Source organism: Balaenoptera acutorostrata, chromosome 13 (genome assembly GCF_949987535.1).
Source record: "Balaenoptera acutorostrata chromosome 13, mBalAcu1.1, whole genome shotgun sequence".
NCBI lineage: Eukaryota > Metazoa > Chordata > Mammalia > Artiodactyla > Balaenopteridae > Balaenoptera > Balaenoptera acutorostrata.
In genome coordinates, this window is record NC_080076.1 from 21563058 (window position 1) to 21583976 (window position 20919).

The 20919-nt window shown below is 36.9% G+C and overlaps 1 protein-coding gene across 1 annotated transcript in view; it reads right to left on the minus strand.

Moving 5' to 3' along the window:
* The window catches only part of DCC (DCC netrin 1 receptor), a 1191297-nt gene that overhangs the window by 113519 nt on the left and 1056859 nt on the right, over positions 1–20919 (minus strand). The window contains exons 18-19 of the mRNA XM_057527412.1: positions 20248–20386; positions 14244–14351 (exon numbers count right to left, since the gene is read on the minus strand). Coding sequence (XP_057383395.1) covers positions 14244–14351; positions 20248–20386 — 247 coding nt within the window. The remainder of the gene's footprint in view (positions 1–14243; positions 14352–20247; positions 20387–20919) is intronic.

Sequence of the window (20919 nt, forward strand, 5' to 3'; positions counted from 1 at the left end):
ACAATTTTCAAGGATTATCATATATCCACAATCTATAAAGTGCAGTATTCAGTTTGGCAAGTAATGATTTCTTTTTGTACTGCAAAGCTTAGAAAAATAATTGCTTCAATGTACAAAATCTAAAAATGGAATAAGCCATTAGAAATAAAAATATCTGCCATATTTAAAAAATGCGAGGTTTCTGCTGCCTATAAATCCTGATTATTGGTTTGCACTAATATATAAGCATGATGAAAAACATAAAAGACAGATAACAAGTCTGTATCATTTTCACTGTATCCAATAATGAAGATAAGTAATGTTTATTTTGGTTAGTGTTTAAGTAATAAAAATACATTGAAAAGTATAAAATGCCCTATATTTTTAAAGTGTTATAAAAATAAATGATCATATTTGATTACTGTAATAACTCTGTGAGGTTGGCAGGGGTACTGTTGCTGTCTTTTCATAGATGATGAAGCTGAGCATGACCCAAGCTAAGTGATAAAAGGGCTAGGATAACATCCTCTACTACCATACCAAAAATCCAACACTATTTCCCCCCCATCCATCACACCTAGGCAAAAATAAACAAAGAAAGAAAGAACAAGTATTTCTAGATAACTGTAGGATATCTAGTTAGTATCTCAAATATTAAAAAATCCATCATTTGATAGTATCATTCATCCTCTGTGTTAAGGGATGAATAATTGTAGTGTATTCAGTGGTGATAGTCTAATATGCACCCAAACAGATCCAGGTATCCCTGTAAAATATTCATATTCTAACATTATATTTAGCTAATATTTAAGCTAGCTTTTATTTAAAAGCATTAATTCATTACTTTATATTACACTACATATTATATCAGATGATAGTGTAATATAAACTGTAAAATAACTCACTGCAGGTGTCTTTGCTACATGAATGTGGTGTCAGCCTCTATTTCTATCAAATTTCTGCAATGGTATCTGCATCAGATACGCCGCAAATGTCCCTAGGTCTATTCTTATGCATTGAATACATTCTTTGTAAATAATACTTTTTAAAAACAATTGTCTTCCTGTGATTCCCCTAGTGTTTCCTTTTGAGTCTCGCTTGTCCCATCCGGACTGGGGACCTTCATGCATAGATATTTCAGTGGTCATGTCACAGGTTCTTTGACTCAGATTCACTTGCCTTCCAAAATAACCATGCGTATTACCTACATCTCAGCACAACTCTTACTCCACGAGGACTGATTTCCATACTATCCTTATTCCTACTTCCCTCTTACTCCTCACACCTCTCTACCTTTCCTTACTTTCTCCATCCAACTCCTACCTGGCCATCCAGGTCTAGTTTAAGCTACATCTAACATATGAAACGTTCCTCTATAGTGAGCTCTCCTTTCTGTACACTTTGTAACCCACTTCAATAAAGTATAAGAGTATTTATACGATTTTGTATCATTTTCACTTAATCCCATAGTGATTTACAGAATTATGCCTGGGTTTGGGGGATGCATTATAGACAGTGAATTGGATATTTTTTCCTTGTGATTCTGTAGGATTAAGCAATGCCACAAACTCCAACACCCAGAAGTCCATTTGTCTTAAATTCAGATCAATGCTGAAAACTTGCATCTATTTTGCTTTGGCTTTCACCTTTTCCCAACTTGATTGTTTCTCAAATCTGCCTAATCATAAGAATTACCTGGGGACTAGGTATAAGTTACAAAACATAGAGCTCAAGAAAGGGCATTTTGATTCAATAGGCTTGGCAGACAAGTCTTGGATAGCCCCCCAATTATCCCTGCCTCCTGGTAGTTACAGCTTTGTGTAGTCTTTCCTCTCTGAGCGTAGATGGGACCTAAGTCTTGCTTTTAATCAACAGAATATGGCAAATGTGATGGACTGTCACCTCCATGATTATGTTACATAAGTTATAACTTCTGTCTTGCTAGCAGACTCTATAGACTCTCTCCTTTGTTGGCTTTGATGAAATAAGTTGCCAGATGTAGAAGACCATGTGGCAAGGAACTAAGGCTGGGCTCTGATCAACAGCCAGTAAGGAACTGAGTCCTGCCAACAACTACATAAGCTTAGAAGCAAGTATTTTCCCAGGTAAGCCTCAAATGAGATGTCAGCCAAAGCTAACACCTTGATTGCCAGCTTGTAAGAGACCCTAAAGCAGATTACCCAGCTAAGTTGTGCTTGGATTCCTGACTGACAGAAACAGTGAGATGGCAAATGTGTGTTATTTTAAGCTGCTAAATTTGTGGTAATATTGTTACACAGCAGTAGCTAATAGGTTAATGGTAACCCCAGTAAACTGCACCCCAGTTGATTTCTGTGTTCAAGTAAAGTCAGGAATCACTGCTTTAGTTGGTGATGTGAATTCTGCATATTTTGTGGTATATTTGTTGAGATGTTGATGCTGCAGATATGAATATGTAAGATGTGGAGAACTCAGGGGAAGATAAAAGACTGACCAAGATAAAGAAGTCTACAAAATTTATAAAGGTTATATGGCTCTTCCCTCTGGCTGATATTAAAATTGGAAGACTATAATTCAAAAGGGATTGTAAAATATCCTTGGATAAAGGAGTTGTTTCTGACTCATAGATGTCCATTCTTTGATAACTCAGCCCCTGAGATCAACATCAGTACAACCTCCTAATATTCTCTGAGCCAGAAAAGTCTCCATTCTTGTACCCAAAGAACCATATCTACTGAAAAGAAGACCCTGGCACTGGTAATATTGCTCTAGCTTTTATTATGTGCATGTCTTATCTCTTAAAAGAATAAAAATATTCCTTTAGTTCAGGAGCTATATCTTATATTACTTCTTATTCTTCAAAGAAAACTAATAAAATAGTCTTCACACAATAGGTATTGAAACTCACTTATTGAATAAAATCCCCTAGCCTGTAAGCATATAAGTTTTAAATTCATGACATTTAATGAAATTGTTGAAGTTTTCATGGGCTGTTGTAAGTACATGATGAACTTGAAAGTTTGGATAAGTGTGCTCTCATCCCAAGTCAGCTACACTTATTCCTGATTTTCTCCATTTACCAAATGAGAATATAGTATTTGCCTTCATGTAATTTTTTCTATGTGAAGAGTATTCACTGAAGCATTTAAAAGTGACAGTTCTGGCATCAGGTAAGTAAAGTTGAAAGTGCAGGTTCTGACTCCAAATTGTATTTGAGCAATTTCCTGAAATTTATTTTAAAAAGCCTGTCATTGGTTATAAATTTGAAAACTGAGTTGGAGAATAGAAACAAGAGTACATCACTCAAAACTCTAAAATCTAGCCTTAGAAAAACCATACAACTTCATTTGGATATGTGAGTTTGGCATGTTTTGAGGCTATTAAATCCATTGTTGAAGTCTCACCTTATAGATTTCCATCTAACCACATAGATTGGGACACATTTATAGGTTTCTCACTATCTTTCTGTATCTATATGTTTATTCCTCTGTGTCCAATTCCCTATCATTCTCCATCCTTTCATCTTACATTTTTTCCACTTTATTTTTATCTCTTACCCACCACCCTGGCCAAATAATAAAGTATCAGTATTATATTCTGTCATAGGTTGTAAGATCTTTTGGGATTATTAATTTACCTGGGCATTCCTACATTGAAATACCGTTTGTGTAAATACTTATAAAACGTAGCATCATACATATTTCATTTTGACGCTACTTATACAAATAGGTAGTTGTAATTCCAGAAGCAAAGTGTCAGAAAGTAGTCACCTCCACCTCTCTTCTCTCTTCTGTCCTTTTCCATACTTCCTCCCACTCACTGGTGATTCCCTTCCATGGATCAGGTAGGTGGATAAGTACTGGGAAGACCAAGATACACGATGTGGCCCCTCCCAGCAAGGAGCTCAGTCCAATGAGGGCTTCTTATCTTTAAAGAACTGATTCTGAAAATCGTATATATAGGTAGATATATAAAAAAGGAGGACCCGTTTTCTCCTTTTTTTTGTGGTCAAAAATTATAGGTTATGGATTCAGGGAGGCCTGACCTCAAATCATAGTGCTATCATTTACTAGCTTTGCAATCCTGAGCGACTTTAATCCAAGTATGTCTTAATTTTCTTATCTGAAAACAAGTTGCTGTGAGATAATGCATTTTAAAAACTTAATATATGAGTGTATTTCTATTACATTATCTTTTACGTAGTAACTACCTAGTAAATGCTAAGGCTTTTATTTATTTATTTATATTAATAAAGCTTAAGAAATATCTTGTTTAGAACCTGGAACTACAGTTTCAAGTCAAACAATATATTTAATATCAATTTAATGATTATTCTGCTCAACAAATGTTTATCAATTATCTATTAAGTGTCAAAGATATTGTTACTGGGGAGAAAGCATTGAACAAAATCTGAACCCTGTTCTCCTGCTGCTTTTAGCCTTGTACTATAAGCATTTAGATTTCTCTCATGAAAATATGGAAAGGGGATGGACAGGAAGAAGTCAAGATGACTAAGTTTCCAACTTTTGCTGCTGGGTGAACTGTGGAGGCTTCTAAAAAGATGAGAGTAAGAATGTTTAGACACATGACTCCAGTATGAGTGCCCAACTGGGTTCACAATCCCAATGGGCTAACAACCTATTCCAGAATATAATAGTGCATTGTTTGGCCATTTGTGGTGGGTGATAGAGCAAAAAATGGAAGAATGGGAGAGAGGGGGATTGGGGAATAGAATGAGGTTACACTAAGACAGACAAGTGGAAATGTACAATATGAGGTAGGATGTGTGTATTTATAATTCCTTGGATGGAGACAGAGATTTCAGAGACATAAGATCATGTTCACTGAAGCCCTGGCTATAGTGCAGATACTTTTTCAGAGAAAGTAATGAAGGGAATGAAAAGATCTGCGTTCTGGGATGTAACACTTATGGAACAGGTGGAAGAAAAGTATGCTTAGGAGACTGAGAAGTTATAGCCTGGAAGTGGGAAGAAAAGTGGTTAGGTGATTTTACAAAAGTCAAGAGAGAGGAGAATTTCAAGGAAGAGGAATTGGACTAGAGTATCGAATGACACAGAAAAAGAGCGTACAACCTTAGTCATTAGATGGTATTGTTAAGGAAACAATCTCTGAGGCTCTAACTCTTTTATCTGCACGGGTCCCTATTTCAAATAACGTTAGATGTTGCATTTATTTAGATCAGTGTTTCACAAATCTAATTGTACGTTAAAATCACTTGGGGAGTTTTTACAAAGTACCACTCTCAATCCCTCAGATAAATTAAATCATAAATCAGTTGAGCATCATTGATTTGGACCAGTAGAATACTGATAAGAAGAGAAAAACGCAGTGTAATAGTTAAGAGTAGGAACATGAGTTTTACATCCCAGCTCTGTTACTTGTTTTTTATTTGACTTTGGGAAAGTTATTTACACTGGAAGGCCCCCAACTCTTTATTTCAAAATGAAATAACAGGAATATATGATCACTTATAATACAAAAGTGCTTAGCAGAATGCCAAGCAGGTAGTAAATGCTGAATTCATTTTGAACCATTTTCTTCTGAAAATGTCAGTCTAAATTCCTAAGATGCCAGTTTATAATCAACGAATTTAGGCACTGGAGTTACCTGGATCTCCTCTTTCATCCTCTTTTTTGTTTAATCTTTTTGAAATATATATATATATATATATATATACACACACACACACACATATATATTTACATACATATATTTATAAATATATATATTCATAAATTGATGATCTGGTTCTGTGCAGAGTACATTAGTGAACCCTTGTCCTAGAATGAATTTCAACTGGGAATAATAATCACTAAATTATTTCAGTGCTCACTGGGTATCAGGGACTTTTCTCAGTCCTTTATTATAACAATTCTACAAAAGAAGTTCTAAAGTAAGACTCAGGGAGGTTAAATAACTTGCTCAGGTATCTCCGTCAGAAGCTTGGGTTCGTAACCATCCTGCTCACCTGCTGTGCACATACAGGGATTTAGGAAAACAAAGAAATACAAAAGTAAGATGGGAGTACATCCCTCCACATAGGCACACGTGTGCTCTGACACACTGGAAAAGAACTCATATCTTCCTTTGTCCTTTCACAAGAAACTGAGTGTGGAAAATCTGGGCCCTCAGCCTAACAGTCTGATATTTTGAATATTTTATCATCCTACTTTTTGAAGTGATTTGAATGAAAGAATCAAAATATGCATAGAACAGAAGTTGTTTTAAGTGTTGTTTAAAGTTGTTTCAAGGGTTTTTAGTGTTTGCTACCTGTGGAATTGAGTCAAAATATCTCAACATGATAAACACAAATTGGTTTTAATAAATGAAGCAGTCTTTAAAGGTGAAAAGTATTTCAGCCCAAACTTTTACTACGCCATTGTACAAGAATGGATTTTTAGTATTGAGAACTATTGAACATACACCTCTAAATAAAATGTGTGGACACGATTTCTTATACATGCACTGTGACATTGGCAGACAGAATTTTATTGCTCATATTAATTGGCATTTCTTAATATGGGAGAGATTTTTACTTTTTCCAACTGAAAAGCAAAATTAAGGTTTTTTTTCAGAGTTGAAAACACATTCTGGGGCCCTGAACCAAGATGGCAGAGTAGAAGGATGTGCTCTCAATCCCTCTTGTGAGAACACCAGAATCACAACTAGCTGCTGGACAATCATCGACAGGAAGACATTGGAACACACCAAAAAAGATACCCAACATCCAAAGACAAAGGGGAAGCCACAATGAGACGGTAGGAGGGGCACAATCACAGTAAAATCAAATCCCATAACTGCTGGGTGGGTGACTCAAAGACTGGAGAACACTTATACCACAGAAGTCCACCCACTGGAGTGAAGGTTCTGAGCCCCACAGCAGGCTTCCCAACCTGAGGGTCCAGCAAGGGGAGGAGGAATTCCTACAGAAACAGACGTTGAAGGCTAGTGGGATTTGACTGCAAGACTTCAACAGGACTGGGAGAAACAGAGACTCCACTCTTGGAAGGCACACACAAAGTAGTGTGTGCATCGTGACCCAGGGGAAGGAGCAGTGACCCAGACCTGAACCAGGAGACTGAACCAGACCTGGTTCAGGGTTGGAGGGTCTCCTGCAGAGGAGGAGGGTGTCTGTGGCTCACCGTGGGGTCAAGGAAACTGGTAGCAGAAGTTCTGGGAAGTATTCCTTGGCGTTAGCTCTCCCAGGTCCGCCAGTAGCCCCACCAAAGACCCCAGGTAGCCTCCTGTGTTGGGTTGCCTCAGGAGAAACAACCAACAAGGAGGGAACCAAGCCCCACCCATCAGCAGTCAAGCAGATTATAGTTTTACTGAGCTCTGCCCACCAGAACAACAGTCAGCTCTACCCACCACCAGTCCTTCCCATCAGGAAACCTGCACAAGCCTCTTAAATAGCCTCATCCACCAGAGGGCAGACAGCAGAAGCAAGAAGAACTACAATCCTGCAGCCTGGGGAACAAAAACCACATTCACAGAAAGACAGACAAGATGAAAAGGCAGAGGGCTATATACCAGATGAAGAAACAAGATAAAACCCCAGAAAAACAACTAAATGAAGTGGAGATAGGCAACCTTCCAGAAAAAGAATTCAGAATAATGATAGTGAAGATGATCCAGGACCTCGGAAAAAGAATGGAGGCAAAGGTCGAGAAGATGCAAGAAATGTTTAACAAAGACCTAGAAGAATTAAAGAACAAACAAACAGAGATGAACAATACAATAACTGAAATGAAAACTACACTAGAAGGAATCAATAGCAGAATAACTGAGGCAGAAGAACGGATAGGTGACCTGGAAAACAGAATGGTGGAATTCACTGCTGCGGAACAGAATAAAGAAAAAAGAATGAAAAGAAATGAAGACAGCCTAAGAGACCTCTGGGACAACATTAAACGCAACAACATTCACATTATAGGGGTCGCAGAAGGAGAAGAGAGAGAGAAAGGACCAGAGAAAATATTTGAAGAGATTATAGTCGAAAACTTCCCTAACATGGGAAAGGAAATAGCCACCCAAGTCCAGGAAGTGCAGAGAGTCCCATAGAGGATAAACCCAAGGAGAAACAAGCTGAGACACATAGTAATCAAACTGGCAAAAATTAAAGACAAAGAAAAATTATTGAAAGCACCAAGGGAAAAAAGACAAATAATATACAAGGGAACTCCCATAAGGTTAACAGCTGATTTCTCAGCAGAAACTCTACAAGACAGAAGGGAGTGGCATGATATACTTAAAGTGATGAAAGGGAAGAACCTACAACCAAGATTACTCTACCCAGCAAGGATCTCATTTAGATTTGATGGAGAAATCAAAAGCTTTACAGACAAACAAAAGCTAAGAGAATTCAGCACCACCAAACAGGCTCTACAACAAATGCTAAAGGAACAGTTCTAAGTGGGAAACACAAGAGAAGAAAAGGACCTACAAAAACAAACCCAAAACAATTAAGAAAATGGTCATAGGAACATACATATCGATAATTACCTTAAACATGAATGGATTAAATGCTCCAACCAAAAGACACAGGCTTGCTGAATGGATACAAAAACAAGACCCATATATATGCTGTCTACAAGAGACCCACTTCAGACCTAGGGACACATACAGACTGAAAGTGAGGGGAAGGAAAAAGATATTCCATGCAAATGGAAATCAAAAGAAAGCTGGAGTAGCAATACTCATATCAGATAAAATAGACTTTAAAATAAAGAATGTTACAAGAGACAAGAAAGGACACTACATAATGATCAAGGGATCAATCCAAGAAGAAGATATAACAATTATAAATATATATGCACCCAACATAGGAGCATCTCAATACATAAGGCAACTGCTAACAGCTATAAAAGCGGAAATCGACAGTAACACAATAACAGTGGGGGACTTTAACACCTCACTTACACCAATGGACAGAGCATCCAAAATGAAAATAAATAAGGAAACAGAAGCTTTAAATGACACAATAGACCAGATAGATTTAATTGATATATATAGGACATTCCATCCAAAAACAGCAGATTACACTTTCTTCTCAAGTGTGCATGGAACATTCTGCAGGATAGATCACATCTTGGGTCACAAATCAAGCCTCAGAAAATTTAAGAAAATTGAAATCATATCAAGCATCTTTTCTGACCACAATGCTATGAGATTAGAAATCAATTACAGGGAAAAAAAACGGAAAAAACACAAACACATGGAGGCTAAACAATACGTTACTAAATAACCAAGAGATCACTGAAGAAATCAAAGAGGAAATCAAAAAATACCTAGAGACAAATGACAATGAAAACACGACAATCCAAAACCTATGGGATGCAGCAAAAGCAGTTCTAAGAGGGAAGTTTATAGCTATACAAGCCTACCTCAAGAAACAATAAAAATCTCAAATAAACTATCTAACCTTACACCTAAAGGAACTAGAGAAAGAAGAACAAACAACACCCAAAGTTAGCAGAAGAAAAGACATCATAAGGATCAGAGCAGAAATAAATGAAACAGAAACAAAGAAAACAATAGCAAAGGTCAATAAAAGTAAAAGCTGGTTCTTTGAGAAGATAAAAAAAATTGATAAACCATTAGGCAGACTGATCAAGAAAAAGAGGGAGAAGACTCAAATCAACAAAAGTAGAAATGAAAAAGGAGAAGTTACAACAGACACTGCAGAAATACAAAGCATCCAAGAGACTACTGCAAGCAACTGTATGCCAATAAAATGGACAACCTGGAAGAAATGGACAAGTTCTTAGAAAGGTATAACCTTCCAAGACTGAAGCAGGAAGAAATAGAAAATATGAACAGACCAATCACAAGTAATGAAATTGAAACTATGATTAAAAATCTTCCAAAAAACAAAAGTCCAGGACCAGATGGTTTCACAGGTGAATTCTATCAAACATTTAGAGAAGAGCTAACACCCATCCTTCTCAAACTCTTTCAAAAAATTGCAAAGGAACACTCCCAAACTCATTCTATGAGGCCACCATCACCCTGATACCAAAACCAGACAAATATACTACAAAAAAAGAAAATTACAGACCAATATCACTGATGAATATAGATGCAAAAATCCTCAACAAAATGCTAGCAAACAGAATCCAACAACACATTAAAAGGATCATACACCATGATCAAGTGGGATTTATCCCAGGGATGCAAGGATTCTTCAATATACGCAAATCAATCAATGTGATACACCATATTAACAAATTGAAGGAGAAAAACCATACGGTCATCTCAATAGATGCAGAGAAAGCTTTCAACAAAACTCAACACCCATTTATGATAAAAACTCGCCAGAAAGTGGGCATAGAGGGAACCTACCTCAACATAATAAAGGCCATATATGACAAACCCACAGCAAACATTATTCTCAATGGTGAAAAACTGAAAGCATTTCCTCTAAGATCAGGAACAAGACAAGGATGTCTACTCTCACCACTATTATTCAACATAGTTTTGGAAGTCCTAGCCACGGCAATCAGAGAAGAAGAAGAAATAAAAGGAATACAAATTGGAAAAGAAGAAGTAAAACTGTCACTGTTTGCAGATGACATGATACTACACATAGAGAATCCTAAAGATGCCACCAGAAAACTACTAGAGCTAATCAATGAATTTGGTAAAGTTGCAGTATAGAAAATTAATACACAGAAATTTCTTGCATTCCTATACACTAATGATGAAAAATCTGAAAGAGAAATTAAGGAAACACTCCTATTTACCATTGCAACAAAAGAATAAAATTCCTAGGAATAAACCTAACTAGGGAGACAAAATTCCTGTATGCAGAAAACTATATGACACTGATGAAAGAAATTAAAGATGATACCAACAGATGGAGAGATATACCATGTTCTTGGATTGGAAGAATCAATATGGTAAAAATGACTATATTACCCAAAGCAATCTACAGATTCAATGCAATCCCTATCAAATTACCAAGGGCATTTTTTACGGAACTAGAAGAAAAAACCTTAAAATTTGTATGGAGACACAAGAGACCCTGAATTGCCAAAGCAGTCTTCAGGGAAAAAAACGGAGCTGGAGGAATCAGACTCCTTGACTTCAGACTATACTACAAAGGTACAGTAATCAAGACAATATGGTACTGGCACAAAAACAGAAACATAGATCAATGGAACAAGATAGAAAGCCCAGAGATAAACCCACGCACCTATGGTCAACTAATCTATGACAAAGGAGGCAAGGATATACAATGGAGAAAAGACAGTCTCTTCAATAAGTGGTGCTGGGAAAACTGGACAGCTACATGTAAAAGAATGAAATTAGAACACTCCCGAACACCATACACAAAAATAAACTCAAAATAGATTAGAGACCTAAATGTAAGACTGGACACTATAAAACTCTTAGAGGAAAACATAGGAAGAACACTCTTTGACATAAATCACAGCAAGATCTTTTTTGATCCACCTCCTAGAGTAATGGAAATAAAAACAAAAATAAACAAATGGGACCTAATGAAGCTTGAAAGCTTTTGCACAGCAAAGGAAACCAAAAACAAGATGAAAAAACCTTCAGAATGGGAGAAAATACTTGCAAATGAATCAACACACAAAGGATTAATCTCCAAAATATATAAACAGCTCATGCAGCTCAATATTAAAGAAACAAACAACCCAATCCAAAAATGGGCAGAAGACCTAAATAGACATTTCTCCAAAGAAGACATACAGATGGCCAAGAAACACATGAAAAGCTGCTCAACATCACTAATTATTAGAGAAATGCAAATCAAAACTACAATGAGGTATCACCGGACACCAGTTAGAATGGGCATCATCAGAAAATCTACAAACAACAAATGCTGGAGAGGGTGTGGAGAAAAGGGAACCCTCTTGCACTGTTGGTGGGAATGTTAATTGATACAGCCACTATGGAGAACAGTATGGAAGTTCCTTATAAAACTAAAAATAGAATTACCATATCATCCAGCAATCCCACTACTGGGCATATACCCAGAGTAAACCTTAATTCAAAAAGACACATGCAGGCTTCCCTGGTGGCGCAGTGGTTGAGAATCCGCCTGCCAATGCAGGGGACACGGGTTCGAGCCCTGGTCTGGGAAGATCCCACATGCCGCGGAGCGGCTGGGCTCGTGAGCCACAAGTACTGAGCCTGCGCGTCTGGAGCCTGTGCTCCGCAACAAGAGAGGCCGCGATAGCGAGAGGCCCGCGCACCGCGATGAAGAGTGGCCCCCGCTTGCCACAACTGGAGAGAGTCCTCGCACAGAGGCAAAGACCCAACACAGCCATAAATAAAAAAATGAATAAATTAAAAAAAAAAAAAGGACACATGCACCCCAATGTTCATTGCAGCACTCTTTACAATTGCCAGGTCATGGAAGCAACCTAAATGCCCATCGACAGACAAATGGATAAAGAAGTTGTGGTACATATATAGAATGGAATATTACTCAGCCATAAAAAGGAACTAAATTGGGTCATTTGTTGAGACGTGGATGGATCTAGAGACTGTCATACAGAGTGAAGTAAGTCAGAAAGAGAAAAACATATATCGCATATTAACGCATATATGTGGAACCTAGAAAAATGGTACAGATGAACCGGTTTGCAGGGCAGAAATAGAGACACAGATGTAGAGAACAAACGTATGGACACCAAGGGGGGAAAGCAGCGGGGGTGCGGGTGGTGGTGTGATGAACTGGGAGATTGGGATTGACATGTATACACTGATGTGTATAAAATGCATGACTAATAAAAACCTGCTGTATAAAAAAATAAATAAAATTAAATTAAAAAATAAAAAAAAAAGAAAACACATACTATTGTTCACATAAACCATGTGATGACATTTATTTAAATAAAGTTGAAAATTGGGTAGTATATGACTTATTTTATCCTTTACCCCAAAATATATTTGTTTCTATCAGAACTTGTTTTTATTTAGACAATTTCTATTCTATTTTTTTCTTCTTAAACTTATTATCTGTTGATTTACCATATGCTTATAAATATGTTTATAACATAAGAAAAGTCATCATGTAAACAAATCAAAATCTACAAAAGTACTGAAACAGAACCAATGATAATAGATCATAACACTAAGGGGAAGAAAAAATTATAATGAGCCACCCTCAGTTCTAAAAAGCCTGGCAGAGTGACAAGTGAGTATATAAGATTTGGGAGAGATTTTATGTCTCTCTTCTTTTTCCATATTTGTTCAGCTCAAATGGAAATTCTGTTTGTTATTGCAGTAAGAGCAATTTACTAGAGAAAACAAGTCTTCTACTTAAATTTAAACCACATTTGGAATTTTCACATTATCTTTTCATTCTGTAAAATTCAAAAAGTAACTCACATAAAGTAAGTGTGCCATCTGAACTGTTATTTCCAAGCTTATCTCTGTATCACAGAATGACTGAATTGCTTTGTTAATTTATAATAATGCTATCCACTTCTGGTATGCAAAAAAAAGAAGAAACAGGAGTGACTCTTACATGCGCCTAACCCAATGGTTCAAGTTAATTAGACTATAATGTGCACATTTTTAGTTATACAATTTTCTTCATAATAATTATATGCTATGGAGACATCTATTAAAAGCCTAAAGTGATCATTTAAATGCAAAATCTCTGATAGCACTCCATTATATTTTTCATACTAAATTAACATTACAGGTTTCTAATGGATGCTTTAATTAGGCATCGATGTTATCAGAAATATTTGGCAAAATAAAATCTTTCACTGTGAAATATTCATTAAGTTCAATTTCCGTCAGTCAATATCAAGTGTTTTCTGAACCTTATGATTTAAGTAAGAAGCTAAAAGCTAAGTGAGAAACTAAAAACCCTCAGACAAACCTCCTTCCTATGTTGCCTATAAAAATATACAGTCATTAAGTGTCTTTTGTATTTTATAACTGCCAAACAACTGGCTTCTTTTTAGTCATTTAGGCTCAGAGGCATTCCATTATAAGGTTATCCTAATGCTGCACAGAATCAAAAGCAAAAGGTCTATACTAAGTGGAATGCACATCTTTCAGGAAGCAACACAAATGAAATGTGTTTGTGTGTGTATTTGTAGGCTCCATTAGAAGAATTCCAAGGTCAGAGGGGGCAAGAAGAGACAATCAGAAAGGGTCAGGAGTCAACTGAGATGCTGGGACAGAAAACTAATACATAAAAGGCATGAGCAGTGCACAGGAGGTAAGCAATCACAGGACAAGCGGAGCAGCACAGGAAATAAAGCTGAGGTGCCTACCGGTAATTTTTCCATTGGCTTCCAGGGGAGGCTGCCAGCTAACAATGACAGTGCGAGGCTTCCCTTCTCGAGTAATGACTGTCAAATCCTTGGGAGCAGAGGTCGGGGCTGTGAGATGAAACAGAAACATGGTCTTGTCATTGGATGTGAAAGAAAACAGACATTTATGGGACTTCTAATCATGATGTTGACACTCATAATCTATCACACAGTATATCATGCTTATTTTACCATGTACAATTTATTTTAGGTATTTGAATTAAACAAGCAAACAAAGATACAGAAATTAATGTTTTTCCATGGAAGTTAACTGACATTCAAAGGTGTGAATATAGAGAGGAGAACAGAATATGTGTGAATGTAGAGAAAAGTATAACTGGTATTTTCAAGTGAGCGATGCACTAAAAATGTAAGAACCATTATAAGAACAACAAAAAATGGACACATACTTAGTGAGATTGATGGCTACATGTCTCCAAGACACAAAATTCTGTTACAACTGTAGGATTTATATATAAATGAAAATTCACCTAATTTTATTTTTCCTTAAAAGACAAAAAGGGCTTCCCTGGTGGCGCAGTGGTTGAGAATCTGCCTGCTAATGCAGGGGTCACGGGTTCGAGCCCTGGTCTGGGAAGATCCCACATGCCGCGGAGCAACTAGGCCCGTGAGCACAATTACTGAGCCTGCGGGTCTGGAGCCTGTGCTCCGCAACAAGAGAGGCTGCAATAATGAGAGGCCCGCGCACCGTGATGAAGAGTGGCCCCTGCTTGCCACAACTAGAGAAAGCCCTCACACAGAAATGAAGACCCAACACAGCAATAAATAAATAAATACATACATACATACATACATACATACATACATGTAAAAAAAAAAAAGACCAAAAAAAATAAAGAATTTACATGCAGGTCACAACATCTTGCTTAGGTAACATACTAGGTATCTCCCAACAAGAAGGCAAAGAAATATTTGAAAACAGAGGAAATAGAATCTATGAGGGTCTTAGTATCAACCTGGTAGGAAGTAAAGATGGCAAGAAATGCTGTCTTGCTTAGAGCTACTTTTCACACATGTTGTTTGAGGGAAACAGAATTTGTCACCCCCAAATATGCCTCTTTGGCATAAGAATTAAGCTGATTATTTTTAAGAAACAACAGACAGAGGAAAAGTTCTGAAAACCGAGTAGAAGTTACTCTTTCATAAAAGGGAAATTTATACGTTTATAAGGGTATCTCCCTCTTTGTGCCAGGAAGAGGAGGATTACAAGGAGGCAGAGACTTAAATGTACGTAACAACCATGCCCTTGTTTATTGTGATTTGCCTGAAAACTTCCCATTACTGGCTTCCCACCCTCCAACACCTTTTGTCTTTAGCTGGAGGTGGTATTGAAAGTGGTGGCCATTTTAGGGAATTACTGTTTTCCTGGTTATCTCTCATATATACAAGAGGTATACTTATTATCAAACTTCTGTTTGTTTTTCTCCTGTTAATCTGTTTCTTATTACAGGGGGGCTCAACCAAGAACCTGGAAGGATAAAAGGACTTTTCTTCCCCTAAATTGTGCTCAACAAAAATTTAAATATATTTCAAAGGCGGCAGCAAACTGGCCAAGCTCGTCCAGTATCTTTCAGGTTTCCTTTGACCTGCTTTCTCACTCGCTATGCTTTGAAATGCAGTCAGTTTTCCTTCTAGGCAGCTCACAATGTCCAAGTCTACTATACATAGCCTTTTTCAATTACCCCAAATTTGACATATGCAATGTCAGAATGTCTTTAAGTTCCAAGCTTGGGTTCTGGAGGAATTTCCTGATCTCTGCACAGGTGTATTTGTATATTACAAATAGGTAAAACTTGGTGCTAATTTTGAATTCCTCTTCACTCATAATTCTCTTCGGCTCTTCTGTTGACTGTAACAGTGCAGAATCTGAGCATTATCAACACTATATTTCCAGCTTCTCTTCCTAAGAGAATTCCAAATAGAGGGACATCAAACATTCCCATCTATCATACCATTTGATTTCCAGTGCCCTGATTCTCCAAGCCACTAGGATACCAGGTTAACCAAAGTTTCACCGAATTTTAATATCCTGATAAAGTACTTAATATACTTAACTTTTTTTTTTAAAGAGGGAGGAGGAGAAGGAAGAAGGAAAAGCAGAAGGAAGAGAAGGATGAGAAGAAAAGGTCTAGTGTAGTAGATCCTTGAGTAAAGAGACTGTATATTAAACATAGTTTAATATGTATTTTAGGGCTTCCCTGGTGGCGCAGTGGTTGAGAGTCTGCCTGCCAATGCAGGGGACACGGGTTTGAGCCCTGGTCTGGGAGGATCCCACATGCAGCGGAGCAAATGGGCCCGTGAGCCACAACTACTGAGCCTGCACGTCTGGAGCCTGTGCTCCGCAACAAGAGAGACCGCGATAGTGAGAGGCCCACGCACCGCGATGAGGAGAGGCCCCCGCTTGCGGCAACTGGAGAAGGCCCTTGCGCAGAAACGAAGACCCAACACAACCAAAAATAAAATAAATAAATAAATTAAAATAAATTAAAAAATAAAGAAGGAAGCATTGCCTTGGATGACCATGTATTTCAGTTTAAATATATATATATATATATATATATATAAATGAAAAGAAAGAAAGGACATTATTGCAAAAAAGATTTGTAATAGCAAAATACCAGAGAGGCAATGCTACTTTAAAGAAGGGTTAGTTTTATAAAGAGCTCATTCAAGATATTTTCTAAGCCACAGATAGGAAGGTAATATATAGCCACAAATTAGAATATTATACCAAACATAATAAGAAAATTTCCAATTTTGGAAGTAATTAAAGATCTGTCTTTCTAACTAGTCAGAATAGTCTGTTTTTTCTTAACTGTGTTAAAATTAAAATTGATGCTTATTTAGCAAACAGATGATGATGATTAGATTGCTTCACTGACTCTATGTTGATATTCAAAAAATATAAAATGACTCCAGCTTTAGCAAAATAATACATTGAAGAGCTGGTTATTTTTCAAAAACAAAACAAAACAAAAAAACCCGAAAACAACCTAATGACTAATCTATTTCAGGTGCTGAGCAAATTTTTCTTTTTCCTCAAGCCATGTGACTGTTGGTAAATAGAGATTCTGGTATTGGCATCAATGTCTTAGATGTTTAGGATTATCATATGAACTGTATACTATTCCCTCATATTTACTTATTTTTTTATTTTAAAAAAAATTTTGGATATTTATAGTGGCCCTAACAAGTTCAGTGATCCCCTAAGTCAAGCAGAAGGAGGTCTTACATTCTGCTCTTCTTCAATCTCGTGGGTTCTCCTGAAATAATCTTTTATAACTTCTTACCTGTCCTCATTGAATTAAATGATATTAATAACAATAAATAATAAATACCAGGCCCTGCAGGATTTATACTTTATTTTCTTATACACTCTCGTGTCCCCATGCTGTCCATGAAAACTATGCTCCAGTCACTCTGAACCATTCCTAAGCGTCTCTTTAAGACATCTTTCTGATACTTGCTTGTGTATTTTTGTGCATGCTGCTTCCTTCCTTTGGAAGGCCCTGGAATGGATACCTGACGATCCACCCAGGCCACAGCTCCGTCATTATTTCATTTGTGAAATCTTCCCTGACTTCTCCAGACAGAATTTATACTTGGATCTATGTGCTCTGATTCCAACTTGGCCAAAATTCTATGATTGTATTTTTCATGTTACTTCAAGGTTGTATTTTTAAAATATTTGTCTTATGTATTAGATTATAATTCTCTCCAAGATAAAGGCTATATTCTCTTTACCTTTTATACCAAGTACCTATCTCAGGACATGACAATTAAAATGAACCTTATTGGAAACCCGTAATCAGTATCTCAGACAACTGGACCCGCACTGCCCTCTGGTTTGTCTGTTTCTCAAAGGACTTTTCCCATGCTTCAATTTCTTTGTTAAGTGTATGAGTGGATGGTAACATTCAAGATTTAGAAGATTTCCAGCCCTGGAAATCGTATTGGGCATTTGTTTTTAGACCGCTCAACACCTCATTCCCTCCTTCATTTAGGGAGAACACTTGGATTTTTCCTTTGGGAACAAGCTCTCCTCTGTGTCACGTGAGCTGGGTAGCAACATCAAATAGAAATTTCATGGCCTTCATCTCACTCTCTTTAGCTGTGTGATTCTCTCTTCTGGGAAACTGAATGTTGATACAAGAAAGGAAAACACATGGGTCAAACCATTGTGACTGTAACACCTTGAAGGGAGAGTCCTATAGTTCCTCATCTCTAAAGCCTGGGAATACTGCTGCTTCTTGTTCCCTCTCCAAGACTTCATTATTTCAGCTGTCTTTCCAATTATTTTTATTTTATTTCAATTAACTAGAGTAAAATTAGGGATTCATCACCTGGACAGAATGAAGTGTTTCATTTCAAGAATCTGTCAGCTGCCATTACCTTTATTATGAGTAATTTCAGCACAAGTGCATAACAACACAGCCCCATTGAGTCTTTGCGTTATTATGGAATTAGAAGCAAACGCTGGAGTTATTTCACTTCATTTCCTTCTCCCAGTTATAAAACCTGCAGACACTTGTGAATTACTTCTTGCTTCTCATCATCACCCAGGGATCTTATCCACATGCTATTTACACCTCTGTCCAGGTCATTATCTGTTTTGACAATCACCCTTCCTCCTAGCCACATTTCTAAAAGTTAATATCTTTTGGTCAGCAATGGGTCTCACCCCTGACATCCCTACAAGGCTAGGCAGTTGAGGAGGAATCAATAGGGTGCATTTATCAAGTCAGACGTTGGTGTGCATTTATGTTTATGACAGGGAAAAATGAATGAGGAAATTACTACTCCTCTTTCACTCAGGGAAGACCAAATGCCTTACTGGTTTTCACTTAACTCTTTTCTTCTCCTTTTAAGTTAAAAAGAAAGAGCAGAGCCTTTATTCTCCCCATAGTTCATAACTCATTCAGCTTGTCTTATTCTTCCTAAGAAGCTAAGAACATTGACATCCAGAGCAGAATTCTAGGAGAATGATTTAATATTTATAAACATGTAAAATAGAAGAAGAAGGTATTGAAATTAAATTAACCTAGAAAAAAAACTTCTTATAGAAGGAAGTACCCTCAAATTGTAAAAATATTCACAATGAACTTAGAGTTAAGCCTGAAATAAAAATTAGAACTGCCATGCCATTGGGCAAATTCTAATGGAGAAAGAAATTCAGCTTACCCAGATAAAAGTTTTACTGGCATATTTTTTAAAATTTGGAAACATGTGGTACAGTTTATCCCCACATATGATGTAATGCCATGAAAGCAATCAAAAAGTATGTTAAACTCTTTTTTCTTCGGATGTTGTATTTCTGGGAACTATAAATGCCAAGTGCACTGCATGTCTGCTAAGGTTATAAACTCAACATTTATGACCCATAGTAAACGTGACTGGTAAAATTTACAGTGAATTGCATTTACTCTCGACTTGAACTATTGCAAAATGCATGAAAGTTTTCCATTGTGTTGTCTTATTTCCAAACAGTGAACATGACCCCCCAGAAACTTCTTCCCACTGTCAGCTGAAGTTATTTAGGGTAAGCATCCATGAGGCTACAGTTGTAATGCAATGTTTCATTTTGTATCTAATTTCTTTCCAAAAAAAGTAAATACCTACTATGTCTGTTGATCAAAGACACGCATGCTTTGGACAGAGTAAAATGCCTTTGCTTAAATGTATTGAAAAGAAGATTTAGATTCAGGTCTCCTAAATTAACGTACAGATTAAAACCAGATCACTTAATCCACTGGGGACTCATTTTCTTCTTATCTAGAGTGGGGAGGATAATATTAGATATAAAAATGCTATGAATGATTTTATATAAAATAAGGTATAATTTAGACATCATGGTGGACACAGGTTCCAACTTCCTTGGTACCTGGAAAACACCACTACCAAATATCAAGAGTAGAAATTTCGAAGCCAGTCTTTCTTCACATACCTGCTTCATATGTGGTGGCATGTGCTGTCATACTCCATGTGCTGGACCTTCTGTTTTTTGTTACCATGACCGAGAACTCATACATTGTGTTTGGTTTGAGGCCTGTTGCTGTGTAACTCAGAGATGTTGTGTCTTCTGACTAAACAAGTGGGAAATAAGAAAAGAGAAAAAGAAATGAACTCTATCAACTTGGTAAATCAAGACACATAAGAAGACTATCAAAAGCCAACAAAAAAGGAATTTATTTCCAAACAGCGGGAGACCTAGGACACAGCACTGACTTTATTTCCTTTCTGTACCAGTTTACACTGGCTGATTGTACATCTAAAACCTAATCAATAAAATCAGGTGTTATGTTGTTAAAAGGGCCAGATAGCTGATAAATTTTCTCAGGTGAGGCAATAACCACAGAGACAGGACCAATTCCACTTCCTTCTGTCAGTTCCATTTTTAAGGTTATCTGCACTGACTTCGACTTCAATTTATTTCTAATAATCAAAGTCTTTTTTTCAGAGGCTCTAATGTTTTATGTATTTTACATAGATGGTTATGATTATTGTCCACTGGTAATAAAATGAATTTTTAGAGCTCTACTGCTTATGATTTTTAAAAAAACTCTTTATGATACAAACTTTTAGTAATTCCAGAATCTGTATAGCTGTTATAAAGAAA